Source organism: Octodon degus, unplaced genomic scaffold (assembly GCF_000260255.1).
Source record: "Octodon degus isolate 3935 unplaced genomic scaffold, OctDeg1.0 scaffold00215, whole genome shotgun sequence".
Classification (NCBI taxonomy): Eukaryota; Metazoa; Chordata; class Mammalia; order Rodentia; family Octodontidae; genus Octodon; species Octodon degus.
Window position 1 is genome coordinate 584,798 of NW_004524791.1, and position 21,875 is coordinate 606,672.

General features: G+C 60.4%; 1 protein-coding gene across 6 annotated transcripts in view; it reads left to right on the forward strand.

Moving 5' to 3' along the window:
• Gse1 (Gse1 coiled-coil protein) overlaps nt 1–21,875 on the forward strand; it is a 278,367-nt gene that overhangs the window by 69,396 nt on the left and 187,096 nt on the right. For all 6 annotated transcript variants that reach the window (XM_023705263.1, XM_023705260.1, XM_023705265.1 and 3 more), the window contains exon 2: nt 21,107–21,287. In XM_023705263.1, coding sequence (XP_023561031.1) covers nt 21,107–21,287 — 181 coding nt within the window. The remainder of the gene's footprint in view (nt 1–21,106; nt 21,288–21,875) is intronic.

The window sequence follows — 21,875 nt, forward strand, 5'->3', positions numbered from 1 at the left end:
GTCCTGGCCATGGAGGCGGTAGGAGCTTGCCGGCTAACTCTCCGGTTCTAAAGGGCAGAGGGATTTACTGGAAGCTTCGCACCAGCAATTTCAACACAGCCCCAGGGAGCTGTCACCCCAGCCTCTTGTGCTGTTTTAAATTTTGTGTCAGCCTCGCTTAAAAAAAGAGAAGCAGGTGAAAGTCATTCAGCTCTGTCCCTTAGCCCCATACAGGCAGTGCAACACCGCCCCCACTCTGCTGCTGGGACGCTGGGCCTCAGGCCCTGCTTGTGAGATCTGGGACTCACAGCCGCACCCTGACTGACCCATGGTGTGTGGGCGGGCAAAGGCGGGTGTTCCTGGGGACACTAGAACCACGGCAGTCGTTCGTTCCAGGGCAGCCCTGACCTGGCGCCAGCCAACAGGCTTTGAGCAAATGAAGGCAGAGGGTCGCTGGTGGGCCACCCAGCCCAAGCTCCCAGCCAGCAGTGCACCACGACGGTGACCCGTCTGACCGGCTTCTCGGAGTACACAGAGCCAACCCAAATGCGTGATCATTGGGTGGTCGGAGGGCTGAACCTCCTGTGTCTCACCAGGCAGGCTGTGTCCACCAGCCTGCAGCAGGGCACGTCGGGCACAGGTGCGAGAGCTGACAGGAGAGCACGAGGAGGGGGCACCATCCCCACCCCCAGGCTAGCGTGGCCCAGCCTGACACGCAGCTCCTAGGCACCCAGGGCTGAGCCCTGGATTGATTCTCCTGTGCTGGAGCCTCATGTCCTGCCTCACCCCGTCCCCAAACAAGCAACCTGTGCCACCCCAGCTCCTCCAGCCATGGTTCCTCAGGTCCTATGTTTTGAACTTTACCTCTGGCTAGGCTCCTGGAGGAAGTGGGATCTGGGTTGGGCCTGAAAATCTAGAAGGGTCCTGGGTAGGGTGTAGCAGGTCTGTCATGCCAACCCTCTAGGAGGCTGAAGCAGGAAGGTTGTCAAGTTCAAGCCCAATCTGGGCAATTTAGCAATTTAGTAAGAGTGTCTCAGAATTTTAGAAAGGCTGGGCTACAGCTCAGTGCAAAAATCCCAGGTTGAATCCCAGGTACTGAAAAAAGAAAAGTGTAGAATGTTCTAGAAATCTGGGAAGGAGCAGGGTTGGCAAACTGGGTGGTCAGTCTGACAGGGCCAGGTCAGGGTCCTGTCTCCGAGGGGACAGTAGGTGTTGGGGTGGGCCAGGGAGCTGGAGGCCAAGGCTACTGTTCCGGGTCCTGGGGGCACTGCCCACCGTACTTGTCACCTGCTTAGTCATGTCCACCAGTCAGTGGTGGCCGAGGACCCTGTCAGGTCCAGCATCTCCCTCTGGGCTTTGCAACTGCCCCATTGCAGACCAGGGTCTGCGGTGAAGCTGCCCCCAGCTACCCCATCCCCTCCGGAAGCCCCAGGTTCCTCGTGGCCATATTTAAATCTTCCAGACAGATGTTCCTGGCGGCAGCTGCAGCCTGTCATTATCCACCTGGGAACCTGTAATTCCTTTGTCGAGAGACGTGCCTGGTGGGGGGAGGGGGGAAGGCGCCCGTGGGGAGCACAGGCTCCGCAGGCCACAGCACGAGGTTGGGGGAGTCCCTAAGACACCACCAGCCACGGCTGAGTGCTGTGTATTTGCGATGGACGGCATGCAACTGTGGAAATGGTTGAGACTTCACACCCGCCAGAACCACGGCACAGGAAGCAGATGTGTCACCTTCCCCAGAGCTGCGGACCACGCAGGGACATCCAGAGTGCACTGGGAACTCTGGGCCCCACATGCAGCCTCAGCTTGCTCATCTGTGAAATGGGTGTGTGATGGCCACTAGGCCTCACATGGTGACATGCAAGGGACCCTAGACAGAGTCCTTGGTCGACGCTGCCCTACCCGTCCTGTTGGGTCATATGGATGGGTAAGGGTGAGGCAGGACAGTAGAGGAGCTGTCTCCTGCCTGCTGGCACAGCCAGCCTCCCGAGGACACTGTGTGGTCAGCCACTCTGGGGCAGCAGCTGCTCTGTGCACGCCTGCCGAATTCCAGAACTCACAGAACGGGTGACAGGATGTGCTGCTGAGCGTTTAAACATGCAGGTCATGCTGCACTCCAAGTCCTCAGGGGACCCATTCCCCCCAGGTGGAACCCAGCCCTCCCTGGTGCTGAGTCTCCCTGGCCATCAGGATAGCCGGCACCACGGGACTAGGGTCTCCTGAGCGAGTGCAGGGCTCTGGGTCCCCCAGTGTGCACAAGGCTCCCATCCCTGCCCGTTTGCTCCAGGCCTCCCGGTGTCATGTGGCTCCTTTTCTCTGTGTGGAGACAGCCATCAGATTCCAAGGCCGTCTGGACAGCCTTTGCCTAGCTAGTGTCATCTGCAAGGACGCTTTCCTTCTGGGGCTCTGGGGAGTGTACCTTCGGGGGACACTGCTCCAGCCAGTTGTGATCAGATCTCTACTTTTTCATTGGTCCCAGGGATTGAACTCAGGGCCTCGTGCTTGCCAGGAGTGCTGTGCCGCTGAGCTACAGCCTGAGCCTCCGAGCCCTTCTTAGCCAGCTCCCCGCCCCGTTCTGCTCTGCTCAGCGCTCTTGTCCTGCCCGGGGCCCTTGCCCCTGCTGGCTTTCCCTCCCAGTAGCACCTGCAGCCTCCTTGTGTCCTCGAGGAGCCCCATAGGGGCCGTCCGGGAACCTGTCCCCATCCTCCGTCCTCTGCTTGGATGCATGGATTTTCTGTCTCTGCTGCCTGACAGCATCTGGAAGACAAGGTCCTGGCCACTGTTCTGTCCCAGCCCCTAGAATGGCTCCGGCCCAGAGGAGGCCCAGGGGTCGGTGTGCAGCCTGAGCAAGGGCTCTCAGGGCTCAGCCACAGCCTGTGGGGTGCCTGGGGTCCCCCAGGCAGGGGACAAGGGTGGGAACAAAGGCATCGGCTGTGTGGCTCCCTCCCCGCCTCGGTCATCTTCATTTTACGTGAAAAGAACCTACATAATGACGCTGCTGCTGCGGCCCTCGCCAGGGGCTGCAGGGCCCAGCCCCGAGTCTGCACAGGGTCTGCTCAGCCCCTCAGGCCACTCCAGAAAACTTTACCACGCCGGGTGCCACCCACCATTCACCAGGGCTGACTCCAAACCAGACAACCACAAGTGCAGGCTGAACTCAGGGACGTCAGAGCCTCCCATGCTGTGGAGGGGGATGTGCAGGGGCCCACCATAGTGGTGTGCAGCCTCTGGGGTGACGTCATAGAGAAGCCAAGTGACCATCAGGCGCTCCCGGTGCACCCTCAGACGCATACACACCAGCGTGTATGGATCTTCCCATCATGGCCCCAAAGGGGGGATGATGGGGACAGTCTCTGTCTGGGAGTTGGACATGTCCTAGGGGAGCCCGCGGTGGCAGCTGTGTGGCATCCACAGAGTAAGACCACATGGAGCACACGCCACCTCGTGGCTTGGTGGAAGGCGTGCACTGTGCCCTCCTGTTCCTCACCGTGTAGCCCCCCAAGGTCACAGTTCCCCATCAAAAGTGGAGCCCTGTGGTCGGGGGAAGAGAGCGTCAGGTCGGTGTGAACATGTATTTACACAGGGCATTTAGCAGAGTGTCCTGCCGGTTTGTGCAGGATGTTTCCTGGAGACACAGGCTCCTGGCTGGCTAGGATCATCAGCCACCCAACACAGACATGATCCCTGGGAGGCTGGTGAGGCTGAGGCCTAGGGCGAGGACCTGGCCTGGGTCTGACCCAGGTGACCTCAGTTAGGAGGCGGGGAGGTGGCCTTTGGGAAGCTCTGATCTCCAGGGCCGGCTGCCAGGGTGGGCTCCGCCAAGCCCGGAAGCACCCGAGCCCACTGCTCCGTGCTGTGCGCCACGGGCCTGATAGGGAGCCACGTGCCAGCCCTGTCACGCAGATCCGCAGCCCAGCTGCGCCTGGCCACAGGGCACCGCTGGGCAGTTGGGCCAGCAGGGTGGCTGGGCCCTGTTCCTCTGCAGGGCTCCGTCGGGGGTACCTGGGCCCCGGGCCCTGGTATCAGAGGTCACATGGACTGTGTCTGGGAAAAGGGAGCAGTGTCCTCTGGTATTTGTCCTATTGGTGATTTTTTTTGTCCCCAGAGACCAAGGCAGGCCAAGTATGTGCAGGCCACTGGCCCCTGCCAGCACGGATGAGTGACCCTGAGGTCCCCTCTCAGGCAGGAGCTCTAGGGCCACGGCTGCACAAATGGCCCTTTCTGCCTTGTGTCCTATTTCGAGAAGGAGACTAGGCTGCCCAGCTGGCGTGGTGGGGCTCACACCAGAGCCCCTGAGAGCTGCAGCCTCCGCCCTGCCTACGGCAGGAGCACTGTGCTCGCTTGCTCGCTCGCTCGCTGGGCTGGCGCTGCAGCCCTCGGCAGGCCCTCCTGCTCCAGGCGGAGGGCAGGCAGCCTGAAGCCCCCCTCTGGGTGGTGGCGGTAGGGCCGCAGGAAGAGCTCCAGCGCCAGATAAAGGCCCGGCAGGGGTGGAGGAGGCAGTCCCCACAAAGGAAGCTGCAGGCCGCTCCGCCCCTGCCCTTGCCTTTCAAGCCTGGCCACCGCTGCCGTTCCTGCTCACAAATGGGGTGGGCGGGGACTGTGCGTCCCCAGCCGCCTGGAGCCACAGCCCTTTATTTAAGAGGCAAAGGAAAAGAATCCCCAGCTTCTGGAATATTCCTCCTCCAGTGTGCTTTCCCTTCTGGGCCTTGAGGCCCCGCCTTGCTTGTGACTATCAGAGTCCTTGGCGAGTGGGGACAGCCCCATCCCAGCCTTGTGTAGATCACTGGTGGATGGACCACCTAGCCCTGCTGCTGCCCCTCCTCTGGCAAGAATCCTGGCCTCCAGGCCCTGTGATTGAACCCTGGAACTCTGCCCTCTGACCCTGGCTCCCAGGCTGGGGGAGGGGAACCCAGAACCTCCTCCCCCACTTCACTGCCCTCCCTTCCTCTTTCCCTCCCTCCTCTCTCTGTCCTGCCCACCACCGCAGAGGTGGAGGCCAGGCTGCCCAGTGGCTGCAAGGAGCTGGGGCTCTGCTCCCCAGGGCGCTACTGGATGACATCAGGTTCCGGTGTCAGCAGGTTAGGTACCAGCCCTGGCCTTCAGGTAGGGTTGGGGTTAGCGGGGCCACTGGGGTACCTGTGGGACCTCAGTGTGGTGCAACAGAGCCCAGGGCAGCGGGAGGGGCAGCAGAAGGCCCCAGGGCCGGGGCTCGTTAAGCACAGCCATCTTGGAGCTTAGGCGGGGCTGGTTATTAAAGGCTCTGGCAAGGTAAACACCAGGCGCTTCCTTCCAAAGCCGAGCCTGCTAATTAGAGGGCAAGGAACTCATTAAAGCTGAAACTTCGGGCGGGCTGCGGGAAGAGGGGGGAGAAGCGGTGGGGGGGAGGGGCAGGCAGCGGGAGAGCTAAGGCAGGTGGGGACGGGCCAGTCCCCTGGTGGGTCCCATGTGCTCTCCCTGTGACAGTGGGGAGGGGAGGAGAGGACTGGGTCACAGTGACAACATGGGGTTCTACATTTGGATGTGCAGGGCCTGTGGCCGCAGGCCTTGCATGCACAGGACTTCATGGGGCTGGAGGTGGGTGACAGCAGGTGGTTGAAGAGGGCAGGGTGGTGCAACAGAGGGGTGGGATGTGCAGTGGCCGTGAGACCTGCTGACCCCAGCATGCTCTGGCCCTATTTTGCCTCATGTGGAGGGTGTGGGTGGGCAGCAAGCAGCACCGCAGCCCTTGCTCTGTTCGGGTGTGTGTGTTTAAAATATTTCCTAGGGGCTGGGGAGATAGCTCAGCAGTCTAAGTACCTGCCTGGCAAGCACAAGGACTTGGGTTGCATCCCCAGGACCGAATGCCATGCAGGTCCCACCCTGCACCGTGCCAACCCCGTGCCGTGCCAGTCCCCGATCGCTGTGAGTCTGAGACCCTGTACTAAATAAATAAGTAACGCACCCCTGTTATCGCAGTACTCCAGTGTCCGAGGCAGGAGGATTGCTGCAAGGTTGAGGGCAGCCTGGGCTTCAGACAGAGAAAGAGCCTGTCTAGAAAACAAAAATAGATTTGAAAACCTGAAAAACCTTCTCACCCACATTTCTTAAAAGGGCAACTACGAAGCCAGCCGACCGGAGGCCTGAGGCAGGTCCTCCCCGCTCCTCATCCACACCTCCCAGCTGGGAAGCAGGAGCTGGACAGTTTCCAGAACTGGCCAGTGAGCGGGAGTTGTTCTGTCTGGCCTCGGTGCCCCGGGCGCACTGGCGCTGTGGGCAGCTCTCATTTCAGATCTTGCCGTGGGTCGGCTTTAATCCACACCAGCCAGCTGGGAGTGGTGAGGGGTTCAGACCTTGCGGCGTGGCCCCGCGCCAGATGCCCAGCCTCTCTGGGCTGGGAGTGGACAGATGCTGCCCAGCTCAGATTCTTCATAGTCTGTGTCTCTGTCTCTCGCACACGGAACCTTGAGGTCGGGCCTGAGATGTCTGCAGAGCCCGAGAGGCTGGTTCTGGGTGCTTGGGGGCCCACGTCCTCTCTCTGGCACCACATCAACCCACAGCCTCTGCACTGAAGTGCAGAGCAGTCACTCCTGTGGCCAAGGGGTGCCTGCTGGGCGGATGCCAGGCTCAGGCCCTCCCGCAGGGAAGCTGGAACTGGTGCGGCCCTGGGCCTCGGCCTCAGGGGTCCACGGTGGTGCTGGGCTCCCCAACCCTGGGGCTGCGGTGAGGACTTGCACTTTGCAGACACTGTGCCCTTGGCCTTCCGGAGCTGCCTGCTTGGGTGAGCTCACACACCCTCCAGCACCCTGCAGAGGGAGCCCCTCCTGTGGGAGGCAGAGGCCAGGGCACTTCTCCGAGGTCACGCGGCAGCCCACAGTGTCTCTAGGGGCTCTGAGGCCGAGGCTCCTGGTTATTAACAGGGGGAGCTCAGAGCCCCGCCTGGTAGCCCCTGCCCCAGTCTTGCCATTGAGTAGCCGGGCCTGTGCTCCCCACAGCCACCGCTGAGCCGTTCCTGCTGCCCACGCTCATTTGCACCGTCGGAGGAGGGGCAGGGCCAGGACACTGTTTCTTTCTAGGCCCCTGTAGTCAGGTGCCTGCCAGGCCTGCACAGGTCGTGGTGTGTTTCCAGCTGGCCTCCCTGGGGCCGCACATGCTGGTGCCCAGGGCCTGGTGCACCTTGGGGGTCCTGCTACCCACCTCCTCTGCCCTGTCCCCTTCCCAAGCTTATACTGCTGCAAGACTGCTCCTGGCTCTTGGCCTGCAGCTGGAAGGACTGACGGTGCAGAGTGATTCCTGCATGCATGGGTGAGAGCTGAGTGCGTGTGCAAAGCTCACGCCACCCCAGAGGACACACGTGTAGTCAGGTGCACAGCGCACAGTCCATGTGTGTGGAGACACAAGCCTGACACGCACACATACATGCTCACAGCTTGCACGTGTACGTGTGCGCACAGCTGTGACATTTCCGATGTGCCCAGAGATATGTGCCATGCACAGCACATAGGTGCATGCCCCTGCCTGCCTGTCAAATTGACCTGGTGGGGACAGCGCAGAGACTCTGTCACTGTCTCTGGACCACAGGGCCTCACACCCATGGACACCCAGCCTGGTCACACCTAGAGCTGCCCTTGGGTCGGGGGCCGGGGCCCCTCCTATGAATGTCCCTCAGAGGACAGGCCAGGGCACACACATGGCAGTGTCCCATGCTCCAGGGCCCGGCTGCCCCAGACTTGGACAGACATGGAGTCTGTGCACTTGGGATCTGCAGCGTGCGTGTCCTGGCGCCTTTGCTCCTGTGCTGTGCTTTCCATCTGAAAACCACCTCAGGCTGGAGCTGTGGCTCGGAAGGTCTGGCTTGTGTTTGAGGTCCTGGGGGATCCCAGCACTGGAGAGAGAGAGAGAGAGAGAGAGAGAGAGAGAGAGAGAGAGAGAGAGAGAGAGAGGCAGGCCGAGTGCCCCAGAGTCAGAGAGACAGGCGGACTTCTGGTCGAGGTTCATTTTCCCCCCGTGTTGGTGTCCGTGGCCCTCTGTCCCTGTGGTTTAGTGTCATGACTCCACTCTTCTCCTTGTCGAGTAGGATCGTGGTCATGACTACTGTGCAGATGAGGAAGTGGGAGCCCAGAGAGGGTGAGCCACCTCCCCACGGCACACAGTCCCAAAGCTGCAGCGGGACGCGATGGTAGCTGCACGGTGCTGTGCTTCTGCACGGCCCTTCTGGCCACCTGAGAGTGAGGTGGCGCCCGTGGGAGCCGCCTAGCGCAGGAAGCTGTCGTGGCCGCCCCTCCCCTAGCTGGCTGCTGGGGGCACAGGGCAGGGCTGGCATCTGTGCCCTGGCTGGCGGCTGGCCAAGGCCCCCCAACCTGTGCCTGCGTGCATGCCCATGAACGGACAGGTGGCTGCGTCTGCATCCACGCTGGACAGATCCAAGCTGGACAGCCTGATCTCCATGACCTTTCACGCCTACCCACGGCCACGCTGGCCTCACCCTGCAAGGTGCCCAGCAGATGTCCCATGACCAGTTCCCACTTTCATTCCTGGCTTCTCTTCCCCCTTTGTCCTTTCCTGGGACTTCCACTGGCCAGTGACCGCAAGGAAGACAGTGTAGAGCAGGCAGAGAAGTGGCCATGCCTCCCAGGAGGGGGTGGGGGCAGGCACGGGGTGGACCCCGGTGCTTCCTCCCTCCTCTGCGATGTCTGTCTAGGCTGGAACTCCATGGCAGGACACGGGGCCAGCCCGTGCAAGGCCCTGGGTTCCATCCCCAGTGCCACAGAGAGACATGTTGGCCGTGGTGGTATGCGCCTTGGGTCCCAGGGGCTCAGGATGCTGAGGTGGGAGGACCACCGGTGTTCTGGCGCCAGTAGCCTTGGTGGCCTAATCATCATCATCATTGTCATTGTCACGGCCAGGGTTTGACTTTCAGGTGACGATAATAATAGTAAAGTTAGAACAGGGAGTGGTGGCGTATGCCTGCCATCCAGCATTCTGCGAGGCTGAGGCAGGGCAACCTAAAGTTGCAGGTCTGACTTATGTCCTGGCCTGGCATCTTCACACCAGAGATCGCCTGTGGACAGTGCTCTTACCTGCCTGTGGGCCTGGCACAGATGCCCTGTCTGCTGCCTCCTGGCATGCAGTGGAGTCAGCGCACGGTGAGCCTTGGTATGGTCCCGGCACAGGCAGGGCCTAGACCGTGTGGTAGAGGGATTTGCTCAGGCTGGGTGTGTTGTGGCAGTGATTGGCACAGTTCCTGGCTCTGCAGAGTCCACGAGGGAACCCTCAGGTGTGCTCTGCGCCCCACCACATGGCCCTGCCGGAGGCCTTGCAGGTGTGGGCAGACCATGCGTGTGACACCCGTGCCATGTGCCCCGTGCTCCCAGCGGGGCCCCTGGGTAGGTGCCACGGCATGGTGCGCTGCTGTGCCAGTGTGGCCCGAGGTGCGGGTCCTTCGCCCCTGGGTCCCCCCAGCCTCTCCAGGTTTGCACAGGGGTCCTGCCTTGGAGAGCGGCACCAAGGACAGCGCCTCAGGATTGAAGAGGGTTAAGATGTGCGAACGTGCCTGGTGCGCGGTGCTCGCCTGTCGTCCAGCACTCTGGAGGCCGAGGCAGGAGCAGTACTGAGTGTGGCCGGCCTGGGCTACTTGGTGAGGCCAGGGGTACAGGGCTGCGGCTCAGGCTCAGCTCCTGGAACCACACACGCACACACACAGATTGAAACGTGGGAAGGAGCCTAAAACGGCGTCGAGAAGGCTGCAGTGTCCTTCATCCCAATCTGTTTATTCCTCCCCTCCTTGAGTCACCCTTAACTGCCAAGGGCAGGACACAGGCGCTTCTAATGCTGGTGACAGGCACAGCGCCTGCGGGCGGCACTGACCACCATGTGCTTGGCCCAGTCGGACCCTCAAGAAGGCGCTGGCACCGTCCTGCACACTCCCTGCACACCGCAGCCGTGCTCAGCCACACCGCCACCTCCCACACCTTGGTGCCACGCAGCCGCCAAGCAGAGGCCAGACCTCACAAGGCCGCTGCTGTGGCTGTCACAGCCTGTGACAGAGGCCCTGCCCCGGTGCTAATTCACATCAGAGCCAGTGCATCCGACGTGTGCTCTTAAAGGGTATAATTTCCATCAACTTCAATTAGAGCTATTTTTATTTTTGTCACCCTGAAGAGTCTCCCTGTGGCTAAGCTGCCATCTTTCACTGTGATACCCTGGCGAGACTGGGAGAGAAATTAATGGTCTAGCAATCACCCGGCTAAGGCGCTGTCAGCACCTGACAAGCACATGTGGGAGGCGCGGTGGCGACAGCAGCCACGGCAGGTCAGCCTGCCGTGGCCCGGCCCCTCTGTGGCCCCGGGAGGACCTGCTGGGTGAGCGCCCCTGCCCGGGACACTTGTGACCAGACCTTGGTCCCTGCACAACCCAAGACCTCTGCCTGTCCTCTGGCTGTGTGACATGTGGCAGATCGCCCGTGTCTCTGAACCGTGTCTGCGTGGAAGCAAGTGTGCCCGTGGGGCGGTGCCGGCCACCACATGGGCTCCCTGCCTGGAGTCAGAGGTGGGGTGCGGGCAGACGAGGAGCCTAGTAGGTGAGCATCATTTACAGATAGACCCAGGTGCAGGCTTTGAAGGGAGGAGACAAGGCCGAGGAAGGAACCCGGGTCCTGGCGAGCAGCTGCCCCTCTTGGGACGCCGAGTCCCCAGTGCCAAGGTGGCATCTGCCCTGCAGAGTGCACTCTTCAGGGAAGGGACTTGTACCACTGCCACCCAGCAGCTTGGAGTCCCTCTGCGAAGGAGTTCAGCCCCAGAGAGTCTCCCCCATGGGACACCACTGACACAAGGGGCAGGGAATGAGGGAAGAACAAGGGGGCCAGGGCTGCCCAGTGGGGTGAGGGAGAGCAGAGCTGGGGACCTGAGCTGGCAGGTAGTTCCATGCCTGGGCCCAGGAGCCCAGAGCCTCCCACACAGGCCCCTGCACACTATACACACGTGCACACGCACACACAAGTGCACACATGCGCAAAGGTACATGTGCGGGCACACACATCTGCACGTGTTTGCACGCAGGAGCACAAGCCCAATAGTGTGGTCTGAGCCCGGCGGGTGAGCTGTCCTGTGGTGTCCCCGTGCGCTGCCTGCCACGCCACATGGCTGACATGGTGCCAGTGCACCAGGGGAAGTTCCAATAGGGCAAAGCAGGATTCACACACAGTGTCCTTCTCGGCTGAGGAGACTCCAGCGTGGCCGGGTCCTCCCTTGGCTTCCTTTGAGGTTGAGTCCCCCAGAATCGCTCCCTCCCCTGGCCCCTGACTGCTCTGAAAACATAAAACAGAGCTGGGGCATCTGTGCTGACCATCCCTGGGCCACCCACACTGCTCCACACACTGTGTCGGGGCACAGCAGTCACTCCTGGGTCTGGGGTAGGACTGGATGGGGTACGCCGGGCCAGCACCCAGGGGCAGGGACATTTAGGGCAAGGACCTGGGGGCGTCTCGGGTAGCCAGAAAATGGAGCCCAGGCCGCTTCCACCCCGAAGCCACAGGAGCCTGGGCCGCAGTGGCTGTGGCCCAGGGTGAGAAGCAGCCATGCTCTGGCATCTGGCAGGGTGGCACCGGTCCTTCTGAGAGCCAGGACAGGGCCGGCCGGTGGCAGGTGACCAGCAGCCTGGGGCTGGACATGCAAGCCTGCCTCCACTCACACCACAGCCCATGCACCCACTGTCACTTTGTCACCCTGTCAGCCTCCCAGGAGGCCACCAGGAGAGGTGGAGCCCCTGCCTGCAGGCCCACAGTCCCTGAGGATGGACTCACCCCCTCCCAACCTGGCAGGTGGATGTGGGGGGCAGAGGACAATGAACCAAGGTGTCCAGGGCTGTCTTACAGTCCCTCAGGATGTGTCACAGATGGGGGTGGATGGTAGCTGCTGCGGCTTCTGCAGCCCAACTTCCGTCCATGTCTGGCTCAGCTGCCCCTCAGGCAGGCCCCCAGCCTACCCAGGGTTGCACAGGGGCTCATCCTCCCCAAGGCATGCGTGGCAGGGCTGGGGCCTGGGCTGTACCGCCACCCGCCGTCCCCCATTTCCTGGGCTTCCGGCTGCCTCCAGAGCAGGGCTCAGGCCAAGCGGCCAGCGGGCCGAGTCCGCAGAACTGAGAACAGTGTTTACAATTCATTGATTGCAGCGGTAATAACAGTGATGATAACAGGGATAACCATACAGGAAGGACCGTGTGCTGCCACTTGTGAAGAGGACACAGATTCAGATTTCAGTGTCCAAAAGCAGCGTTCCGGAGCACACCCGCGTCTTCACTTGTGTCTCATCCCAGTGGCTTTGGTGGGGGCCGGTGAAGACGAATGCTGGCGCCAGGCTGTGTGTTCTGGCAGCTGCCTCTGAGGCAGAAGTGTGCAAACGGGGCCCACCCAGGGCGTGGTGCTTGCTTCCCTCTGCCTGGGACACCTCCCGGGTCACACGGCCTCCTCCAGGTCTCACGGGTGACCTTGCCGCTGCTGCCCTGCTGTCTGTGCAGTGGTTTTCACCAACCAACTGAGGCTGCTACACGAACCCTTGCTCCTTTCAGAAGACCTCTGCTGTGGCCCGCTCAGCTCCTAAAGTGGGGAGATTCTTTTCTCTCCTTTTGCAGTCCTGGGGGCTGAACCCAGCCATTTTCCTTCACTAAGCTCTATCCTCAAGCATTTTTAGAAGTTTTAAATTTTGAAACAGGGCTCGCAAAGTTGCCCAGGCCGGCCTCCACTCTGTGACCCTCCTGCCTCAGCCTCCTGAGTGCCACGGTTCACTTGCAGCTCTGCTCCCAACTAAGGGCAGGGATTTTTAAAACTTAATTAATTAATTAATGGGCACAGGGTCTTGCTACACAACTCAGACTCATAGTGATCCTCCTGTCTCAGCCTCCCCAGTGGTGGGATTATATCCTGCACCACCACACCTGGTTTTGGTGGCTGGTTCAGCATCTGACATGGGATAAAGACAGGGATTTTTAACTATTTTATTTGCAGCTATAGCCCAGCCATAGTGCCTAACAGGCGGTGCCCAATAAGTACTTGCTGGATTGGGGAACCATTGGAAGGACTGATGGATGGATGGTGGACAGACAGGTGGATGAGTGGGTAAACAGGTGGACAGGTAGGTGGATAGGTGGACAGACATATAGATAGGTGGACAGACAGGTGGGTGGGTGGGGAATCCAGTGGATGAGTGGACAAAAAGGTGGCAGATAGGTAGACAGGAGGACGGTGGACAAGTGCGCGGGCATGTGGGTGGATGGGTGAAGAGCTGGGCCCAGCCAGGACACAGGACTCCTGGCAGAATGTTGGAGGGGCAGGGTTTGGTGAAGGAGCTCCAAGGGACATAGGTGGGTGGCCGGGGTGCGGCTGAAGGGTCAGGCTATGAGCCCAGACACAGTGGAGACTTTCTGAGGCCAGAGAGAGCATTGTGTGGCCCAGGAGGGAAAGCGAGGTCCCTAGCAGACCTGGGGCCGGGCCCTGGTTCTCTCTGGGGCCTCTTCCTGTCCGCAGCCTTGGCTACTGCCCTTGGGAGACACTGGGCACCCTGTGCCTGCTGGAGGGCATCCAGGGAGGTTGGTCGCCATCCTCTCCCAAAGAGCCACTGCCAAGCTGCAGGTGCGCTTGGCTGCACAGCTTAGCGTGCTTCCCCGAAGATAGCACCATCCGAGGTCCTGGGCCTGTGTCCACTGGGGCTCTGCTACCCGTAGGGCTGGGCCTTCTGGCACCACCCTCTCACAGCCCTGGAGAGTGGGGGTGAGGCCCCCAGCTGCAGCCCCCAGCCGGGAGCACTGCAGCCGGCGCGCCCCTAATTGCTGTCACAGATGTGGCAGCCACGTCTCCCTCGTGATCGGCTGTGTGCCGTGTGCCTAATTAGTCTCTGATTGCTCGTTTGCTGGGTGCCATGTGTATTCCATATCTAATAACTTTCCAATTATGCCCGGCCGCACCGCACGTGGAATAACCCTTTAGCAGGCTGCTTATCGGGGACCCTGTGCTCGGCAGCTGCTGTCGAGCCACTTGAGGCCATGTGGCTCCCCGCTGCTGTCTTTGGAGTCCTCTGCTTGCTGTCATGGGCCCATCAGGCTGTGAGGCCTGGGCTTCAGTGTCTCTTGTGCCACCTGAAAGCCAGGGCAGGTCCCAAAAGCTCTGTAGGGGCTGCGGTGTGGGCCAAGGCCACTCAGGATGGGAGCCTGTGTCCCTCTCTCTCCCTCACTGGCAGCTGGCCCTGCGCTGTGCCCTGCTAGCCCCAGGCAGCCAGGAGGGAGGCAGGCAGCTCTTTTCTCACCACCACGCTGGCTTCCTTCCCAGCCCCCTTCCTGCCCACAGAGGTGCCTGACCTCCTAGTAGCGGGGGCTCTGTCTGCTCTTCCTGACTTTGTTCTGGGGGTCATTCGGCTGCGACTGTCAGCAAGACTGCCTCAGCACCAGCCACCGGCTGCGTGAAGCCGAGTCTGACGCTACGGCCCGGCTTCATGGCTGCTTACCCCTGAGGCCTGTAGTGAGCACCTACTGTGTGACAGGCGTGGTTTGGGGACCAAGGGCCTGACAGAGATGGCGTAGTGGCATAGACTCCTCGCTTTGACCTTGACTGGCTGAGTGACCTTGGGCAGTTGATGTGGCTCCTCTGCCTCCGTTTCCTCCTCTCCAGAGGGGACATCAGGTGGGCTGGTCATGATGACCAGGTGAGCAGTTGGGCCTGCCCAACCCCGGGTCAGATTACCAGAAAGCAGCACTCAGGACCACAGGGCCGACTTCCTGGGGAGCTGGTCCTGCCTGGAGGGGCTGTGGGGACTGCAGTCTGGAGGGGAGCTAGCAGGAGCTGGCCCTAGAAGAGGATGCCCAGGCCAGGCACGGAGCACCTCGGCAGCCCCTCTGTGTGTGAGCAAGGCTGGGACGCCTGTCAGCCTCTCCTTTCCCCGTGCCCTCCAGAGCACCCCCGAGGGCCACCTGCTCCCTGCTCCCCTCCCACTGCCTGATGTAGAGGTGGCACTGAACCACCCCCATGCTGAAGGGGAAACAAGGGTGAGAAGATGCAGGCAGTCTGCTGAGGTCCCCAGTAGGACCCAGCGCAGGGGACGCTGGGAGATGGCATCTGGCTAGGACCGTGACGCAGCCTCTGGGGGCAGGGGACAGCGGACCTTGCCTGACAGGCTCCTGGGGGTCCTCGAACAGAAGTGTGTGTTAGCCAGATGTGGCTCTCCTGCTGTGTCACAGGCAGACTGAGAGGAAACAAGGCTGAGGCTGCGTGGGAGGCCGGCACCGTGGCCTCCCAGAGACGGTTGCAACCAGGTGGGCGGAGCGGGGTGGAGGGGAGACGAGGGCTGCTGGGGGGACCCGGACTGGACTGACGTGAGGGTGCACAGCTCTGTCCCTGCCCTGGACGGTGTGGGACTGCAAGGCGTGAAGCCCCTCTGGGTGTGAGCCCCACGGGTGCGGAAGGAAAACAGCAACAGTGTAGACACATGCTTCGGACAGGACATGAAATGGTAATACAACTTAAAGAGTAGACCAGGGAGACTGGGCGTGGTGCGCAGGCCTGTAATCCCAGGGCCGAGACAGCAACTGAGACTGGGCGTGCTGCGCAGGCCTGTAATCCCAGGGCTGAGACAGCAACTGAGACTGGGCGTGCTGCGCAGGCCTGTAATCCCAGGGCTGAGACAGCAACTGAGACTGGGCGTGCTGCACAGGCCTGTAATCCCAGGGCTGAGACAGCAACTGAGACTGGGCGTGGTGGCGTGCACCTGCAATCCCAGCACTTGGGAGGCTGAAAACAGGAGAATCACTATAAGTCCGATCTATGTAGTGAGATCTTGTACTAAATTAAAAAAAGGGGGGGCAGGAGGGGTTGGGGAGATAGCTCAGTGGTCTCAGCACCTGCCTGTCAAGTGCAAGGACCTAGTTTCCATCCCCAGTACTGCCTGCCCTGCCGGCTTCGGAACCCTGGGCATGCTGTGCAGCTACCAAAACCGGGCATGGTGCTGTAAGGCCTATACTCCCAGCGCTGGGGAGGCAGAGACAGGAGGATCACTACGAGTCCGGGCTGTGTAGCGAGACCCTGTACCAAATAAATAAATAAATAATTTAAAAAATAGACCAGGAGTTTCCAGGCCTGGGGGCCCCATGGACTAATAATTAGAGAAATGAAATATGCCTCTCTTAGTTACTTTTCTGGTTGCTGAGACAAAATACCCAACTCCCAAAGTTAAAGGAAAGGCCTACTTAGGCTCACGGTGTGTGGACGGTCCAGTCCAGCATCAGCTGGCTCCAAGGCGGGGCGGTGTGGCAGAGGCTTCGTGGAGGAGAAGCAGCTGCGGAGGGCAGGCAGGAAGGCAGCAAAGCCCTGGAGCAGCGAGCAGCACGCGGCAGCCCTCCCTGTGTCCAGGCCGCCCCGGCACCCCCTCCCGGGTGGGGCAGCCTTCCTCGAACCACAGTCAGCGCCAGGGCCACAGCCTTGATCCCAGCAGCACACAGCCTAGAGCCAGCCACCTCCGGAAAGCCCTGCCTGTGACCCCTGAGGCTTGGGGGCCTCTAGACACCAGCTCTAACAATGACCCTGATGACACCCATTTGTGCGTGCATGTACATACACATTTGTTTCCTCTTGGGAGTGGAATGCAGACCCCAGCCCACCCAGGTCTCCCTGGAGTCAGCTTTTCTCGATGGGACCAAGTGTAGGACCTCCTTTGGGTAGCTGCAAGTCGCCTTTCATTGTGAAGAACTTGGAAAGTGTCCCCCTCTGTTCTTCCCTGCTCTCTAATAAAGCTGCCTGGCTCAGAGCCAGGTCTGTGTAGGCCCTTTGTGGGGCTCAGTGAGGCTGATCTCCAGGGACCCAGCGGAGGCGACATTGGCAGTGCATGTCTCGGGCCCAGGTGTAGCAGCACCCATGGAGACAGATAGCACTTGACACTGGTGGATCTCGGGCACTGTGGCTGGCATGGCTCAAGGGTGTATGTTTTAGTAGGCAGCAGCTGCTGTAAATCTGGCTGTGGGAGGGAGAGGGCAGCTTTGTGCCTCTTCCTGTCTCTGCTGAGAGCCGTTGTAGGCACCATCCACATGGTGTTTAGCAAGCACCTCTACCCACACAGCTGTGCATGCCCCTGAAACCCATCCCGCCCACCCGTATGCACCAGGCTCCCTGCACGAACTGCCTTCTCTCCTGACGGCAGGCGACAGGGCCAGCACCTGGTCTATCTCAGATACCTGTGGCTTGGCAGACAGTGGTGCCCAGGGATGCTTGTACCCAGGCCGAGTGCTCTCCTAGAGCACCCAGGCTGGTGAGGTCCCCACTGGCAGCTTGTGACAGCCCATGCTGGAGCTCAGACAGCTGCTGCCTCTGCTCCTGACCTCCCAGTGCTCAGCAGCCGCATTTGAACTCTGCCTCTTCTTTCGCAGTACAAGCACTGGAACCCAGTTCTGGGCACTGTGAGGCAAGTGCCCCAGTGCACCTCAGCCCTTCTATTTTTTATTTTGAGACAGGGTGTCGTAGTTTGGTGTTCTTGCAAGGCAAACAATATAATACAGGACACATTTTATAATAGTATTTCATAATGAATTACTCAAGAATCATTAATATGAAATGCAGGAAATCTGTCCACACACATAAACACTAAGAAATCCAGCTGAGGACCTGGATCCTGATGTCCTGCCTGAGTCCAGCTGGAAATCTAGAGCTGATAGTGAGGCCTCCCCCGAGTCAGCTGGAGCCCCGAGCCCACAACAAAGCCTCATGCAGGCCTGTTTCACGGATCTGTGCCGGGAAGGCCCAAAGGTCAGCGGTGGAAGCTAGAAAGTCTGTGCCAGCGGGATGGAGGATCTGCGCTCGCAGGCCGCGGGGTCTGCACTGGAGCCAGGAAGTGACGCTCAAGGTAAGCACCGGAGCTCTCAGCAACAACAGTGAGGAAAGCCGAGCTCCCACCAGGAAAGCCAATGTGACAGGCTTCCCCATGAGGCCAAGCAGTGCCCCAGCCTCCACTCCGGAGCCAGGAAGGGATGCTCAAGGTGAGGACTCGAGCTTCTCTGAAGTTCATCAGGGGGCCAGTGAGCTAGCTCAGCAGACTAAGCACCTGCTTAGGCAAGCGCAGGGAGTGGGGTTCCATCCCCAGCACCACATACCATGCCGGCACCAGCACCAGCCCCACCCCTGGGTGGGCTGAGCCACCTACTGAGACCGGGTGTGGTGGTACATGCCTGTAATCCCAGCTCTGGGGAGGCTGAAAACAGGAGGATCACTAAGTCTGAGCTGCGTAATGAGACCCTGCACCAAATGTGTTCTTTAAAAAAGTGAGTGCTCAGCTGCTGATTTTTTGTTGTTTTTTCAGTGCTGCGGATCAAACCCAGGGCTTTGTGCAAGCTACACATACCCCATTGTTGATGCTGCTTCTTGCAAAATCGGACCTGGCAAGATAGGGTCCCCTGCCGTGTGCACCTCCTGTCTCTGAGCAGGGCTCCTCTCCCTGCAGCTGCCCCTCTGCCAGTACTAGCCCTTGCTTTTGTCCTCCAGCCTGCAGGAGCAGCATTCCCGCCTTTGCCAAGCTCTGAGGGAGGCGCATGCTGAACCCCAGCCCTCCTGGTCACAGCAGCAGATGGGGTCATTGTAACATACAGTGGGTCTCCAAATAAAGTTCATTACAGTGAGGTGCTGTCCCCAGTCTCCCTCAGAACCCTCCCCCGCTCTGCACACAGCATGCCCATCCTGTACCCTGGCTGCCTCTGCGGCAGCTCTGGGCTGCTCTTACCTGAGTTTCTTCATGAAGTGTGAAAAAAAAATACAGTGACTGCCGCCAGGGGGTGCCTCGTCTATGTGGTTTACCAGATCTGTCATTGTTGGATTTCTGACTCTTCCCAAAATCAAAATGACAGTGAAAAGTAAATGTTTTTAATTCATTCAAAACATTGAAGCAGCCAAATAGAACAGCTAAAGACACTCATGAACAAGGACTCCAGAGAGGCTTCAGAAAGGAGCAGGAACGATGGGATGAGTGTGTTCGCCGTGAGGGGAAGGACTTTGAGAGTGCTCGTGCAGTGCATTTTTCTGTATTTATCTAAGACATTTAAGCACTGCTGTACCACGCCTTTGCTGCGGCAGGCCTGCCACGTGTCTGCAGAACAGAGCTGCTTGTGCTGGTGTCCTGCTCAGGCTGGGCCCACCCCAAGAAGGCGCCCCTGTCCGTTCGTTCCTACCCCATTTCCCTGAGGCCCCAGCTAACCCCAGCTCTGGGAAGCACGCCCATGTTGCCCCACCCTGGGGAGCCACATCTCCTGCTCTGCACCTGCTCCTCCCAGTGGTCTTCCACCTCCTGCCCTCACTTCTGCCCGCATGCCCACAGCCTGTGCGCAGCTGCCACCTCCACCCCACAAGGAGACCCTCAACTCCCCTCCAGGAAGGGGAAGAGGACATGGAGGCCTGGGCTGGTGTTTCACGACCTGCCCTGCCCCTCCAGCCATCTCCAAGGCCTTGTTCGAGCCCCTGCTGTCACCAGACTGGCTGGACCAGTGATCCTGTGCCCACCACGGACCCGGTGACAGCCTGGTTTGCTTCAGCATCACTGGGTAGAATCTCCCAGAGGACTCTGGACGGGGCTGTGAAGAAGCTGAGTCCTCACAGGGTGGGTCCCATTTGTGCGGGGGCTCCAGAGGCCTGCCGTGTGGATGGGCCCACCTGGGTCTCGGGTGGAAGAGTGAATGAATGAAGGAGCAAGCCAGTAGCCGCGAGCCCGCCCGCCTGGAGCCCTGCCCCCTCTCATCAGCCGGCCGCGGCACTCCAGCGGGATTTGCGGGATGTGGTCTGGACCGTGTCACCATATGGATCCCATAAATTAAAGCATTCCAGGAAACAGCGGTGAATTTATGCGTCTCTGCTTGGGGGCTGGTGGAGCCTGTGGTCGCCTAAGGAACTTGGCGATGTAGGTGCTTGGGTTTATAGCACTAATCTCTGAAAAAAAAAAAAAAAGACTGGATCAACATAAAGCTGCCTTTTGACAGCCGCGCCGACCCTGTCACTCACTCCTAACCACGAAGACCACTGTCACCACCACCCCTGCCTGGCCCCATGACCCATGACCAGGACGGGTCCAGCCCTCAAATGCATGCAGGGCTCAGCCAAGCGGCTCCTGCAGCAGGGTCCGGGCTGACCCCGCCTGCACCTCAGCTTCCCCCCGCCACCTCAGAGCCTCTCTCTCCTGGCCTCCAAGAGGGGAAAGACGCGGGTGTTGCCCTTCACAATGGAGTGCAGGAGGCAGTGACCAGGGCTGGGATGTGGTGTCTTTGCGCCGACAGCGCTTGGCCCAGGTGACGGGGGCTCTGGAGATGAGCAGCAGGGGCAGCGCCGTGGGTTGAGTGACGATGCCCTAAGCCCACGGCAGCGCTCAGCAGGAGAGGGGGTGGTGTCAAGTAGACTTGATCCTAAGTTTAACAAATACAGCAGGTAGGGACAGGCAGGTGACCCCTGCAGGGTGGGCCGAAGCCTGGCTGGTCGCATACAAGGAGGGCTGGCTGCGGGAGGCAGCCTCCCTGTGGGCCTGAGTCCCTCCCAAGGGCCCCGTGTGGTGGGGGCTGGTGGGGAGCTTTGCACCACTCTGACAAGGCCCAAACTGCCTGGTGCCCTGGGCTCATGCGGCATCTGTGCCCCCTTGGGCCCCATGATACAGGGGCCTAGTCGCACCCCAGGTCACATGCGCTAGCAGGGGCACAGCAGCCATGTGCAGAGGCCTCCTGGGAGTGCCCACCTCTGTGTCAGCAGTGTTCCTCACTCCGCCAGGTTGGCCTCAGCTGGGCAGCTGGTCATAGCAGTCCCAAGACCCCACACCCTAGGGCACTCAGTGAGAAGTGTCCCTTGGCTCACTGGGTGTCACTGAGATGGCCCAGGGACCGTCCCAGTTCACCAAGCCCAGTGCCAGGGTCTGGCAACTCTCTGCACAAGAGTGCTGCTGGGCCCTAGCACCTTGCTTGGTCCGAGACTGTGCAGTTGCACATGGACCCATGGCTGTCCCATGCACAGCAGCCTCACCAGGGACATTTGCTAGCTGTGCTGGATCCTGACCCCAGAGGCCAGGCCTTGGGATTGGCACCCTTGGAAGATGGCCCCTGCCACCACACCTTCTGCCAAGTGTGGCCCCAGCTCACATGTCCATCTCTGTGCTTGCAGGTCACTTCCAGCTCTCTGGAGGTATTGGGTGCTGTCCCCCCTCCTGCTCAGGAGCCTGAGCCACGTCAGGGGTCTGCTGCCACCACCAGCCTGCCCAGGGGCCCTAGGACAGCACCGGAGCTACAGCCAGTGCAAAGCCAGCCGAACCACGATGGAGACAGACAGGACCTCCTGGGCACAGGTACACGCTGGGACAGGACTGCCTTGCGGCGCAGGCAGTCTCTCAGAGCTGGGTCCGTGCGTTCTGGTTGCCATGTCTGCCTGACTGGAGTCGGGTTTTTATTCACATTTTCCTGGGGTGCTGGACTGGTTTGCTCAGCATCTGGGTCCTTGGTGTCCTGCGCTCATGTGTGGCTCTGACTATGTGCTTGCGGACCACTTCCCCTGCGTTCTCCATCTGTCCACTCTTCTCAAGGCTGTCAGAGGTGGCTGGGCCCATGGGCACATTTTGGGGCTGTGTCCCTTGGCTGGGCTGGGAAGCAGGCCATGTGCGGGCACTGACCACAGTCACACCTGTCCGGCGCTCAGCGCTGGTGCCTGTGCTCATGTTGTGCTCCCTGATGCCCCTGGCTGTGCTGCTGCCCCTGGTCCACAGCTGGCATGGACTCTGAGCCTTTCCCATGGTGTGGGGTCCCTGCTGACCCCTGGCTGGACTTTGGCCTATGGTGGACACCGTGTCCCTTCATAGTCCCCAATTCTCTGAGCCCAGATATCCCCAACTCAGTTCAGGAGGCAGAGGAGACCTTTCTGTTCCCAGTCAGGACTCTGT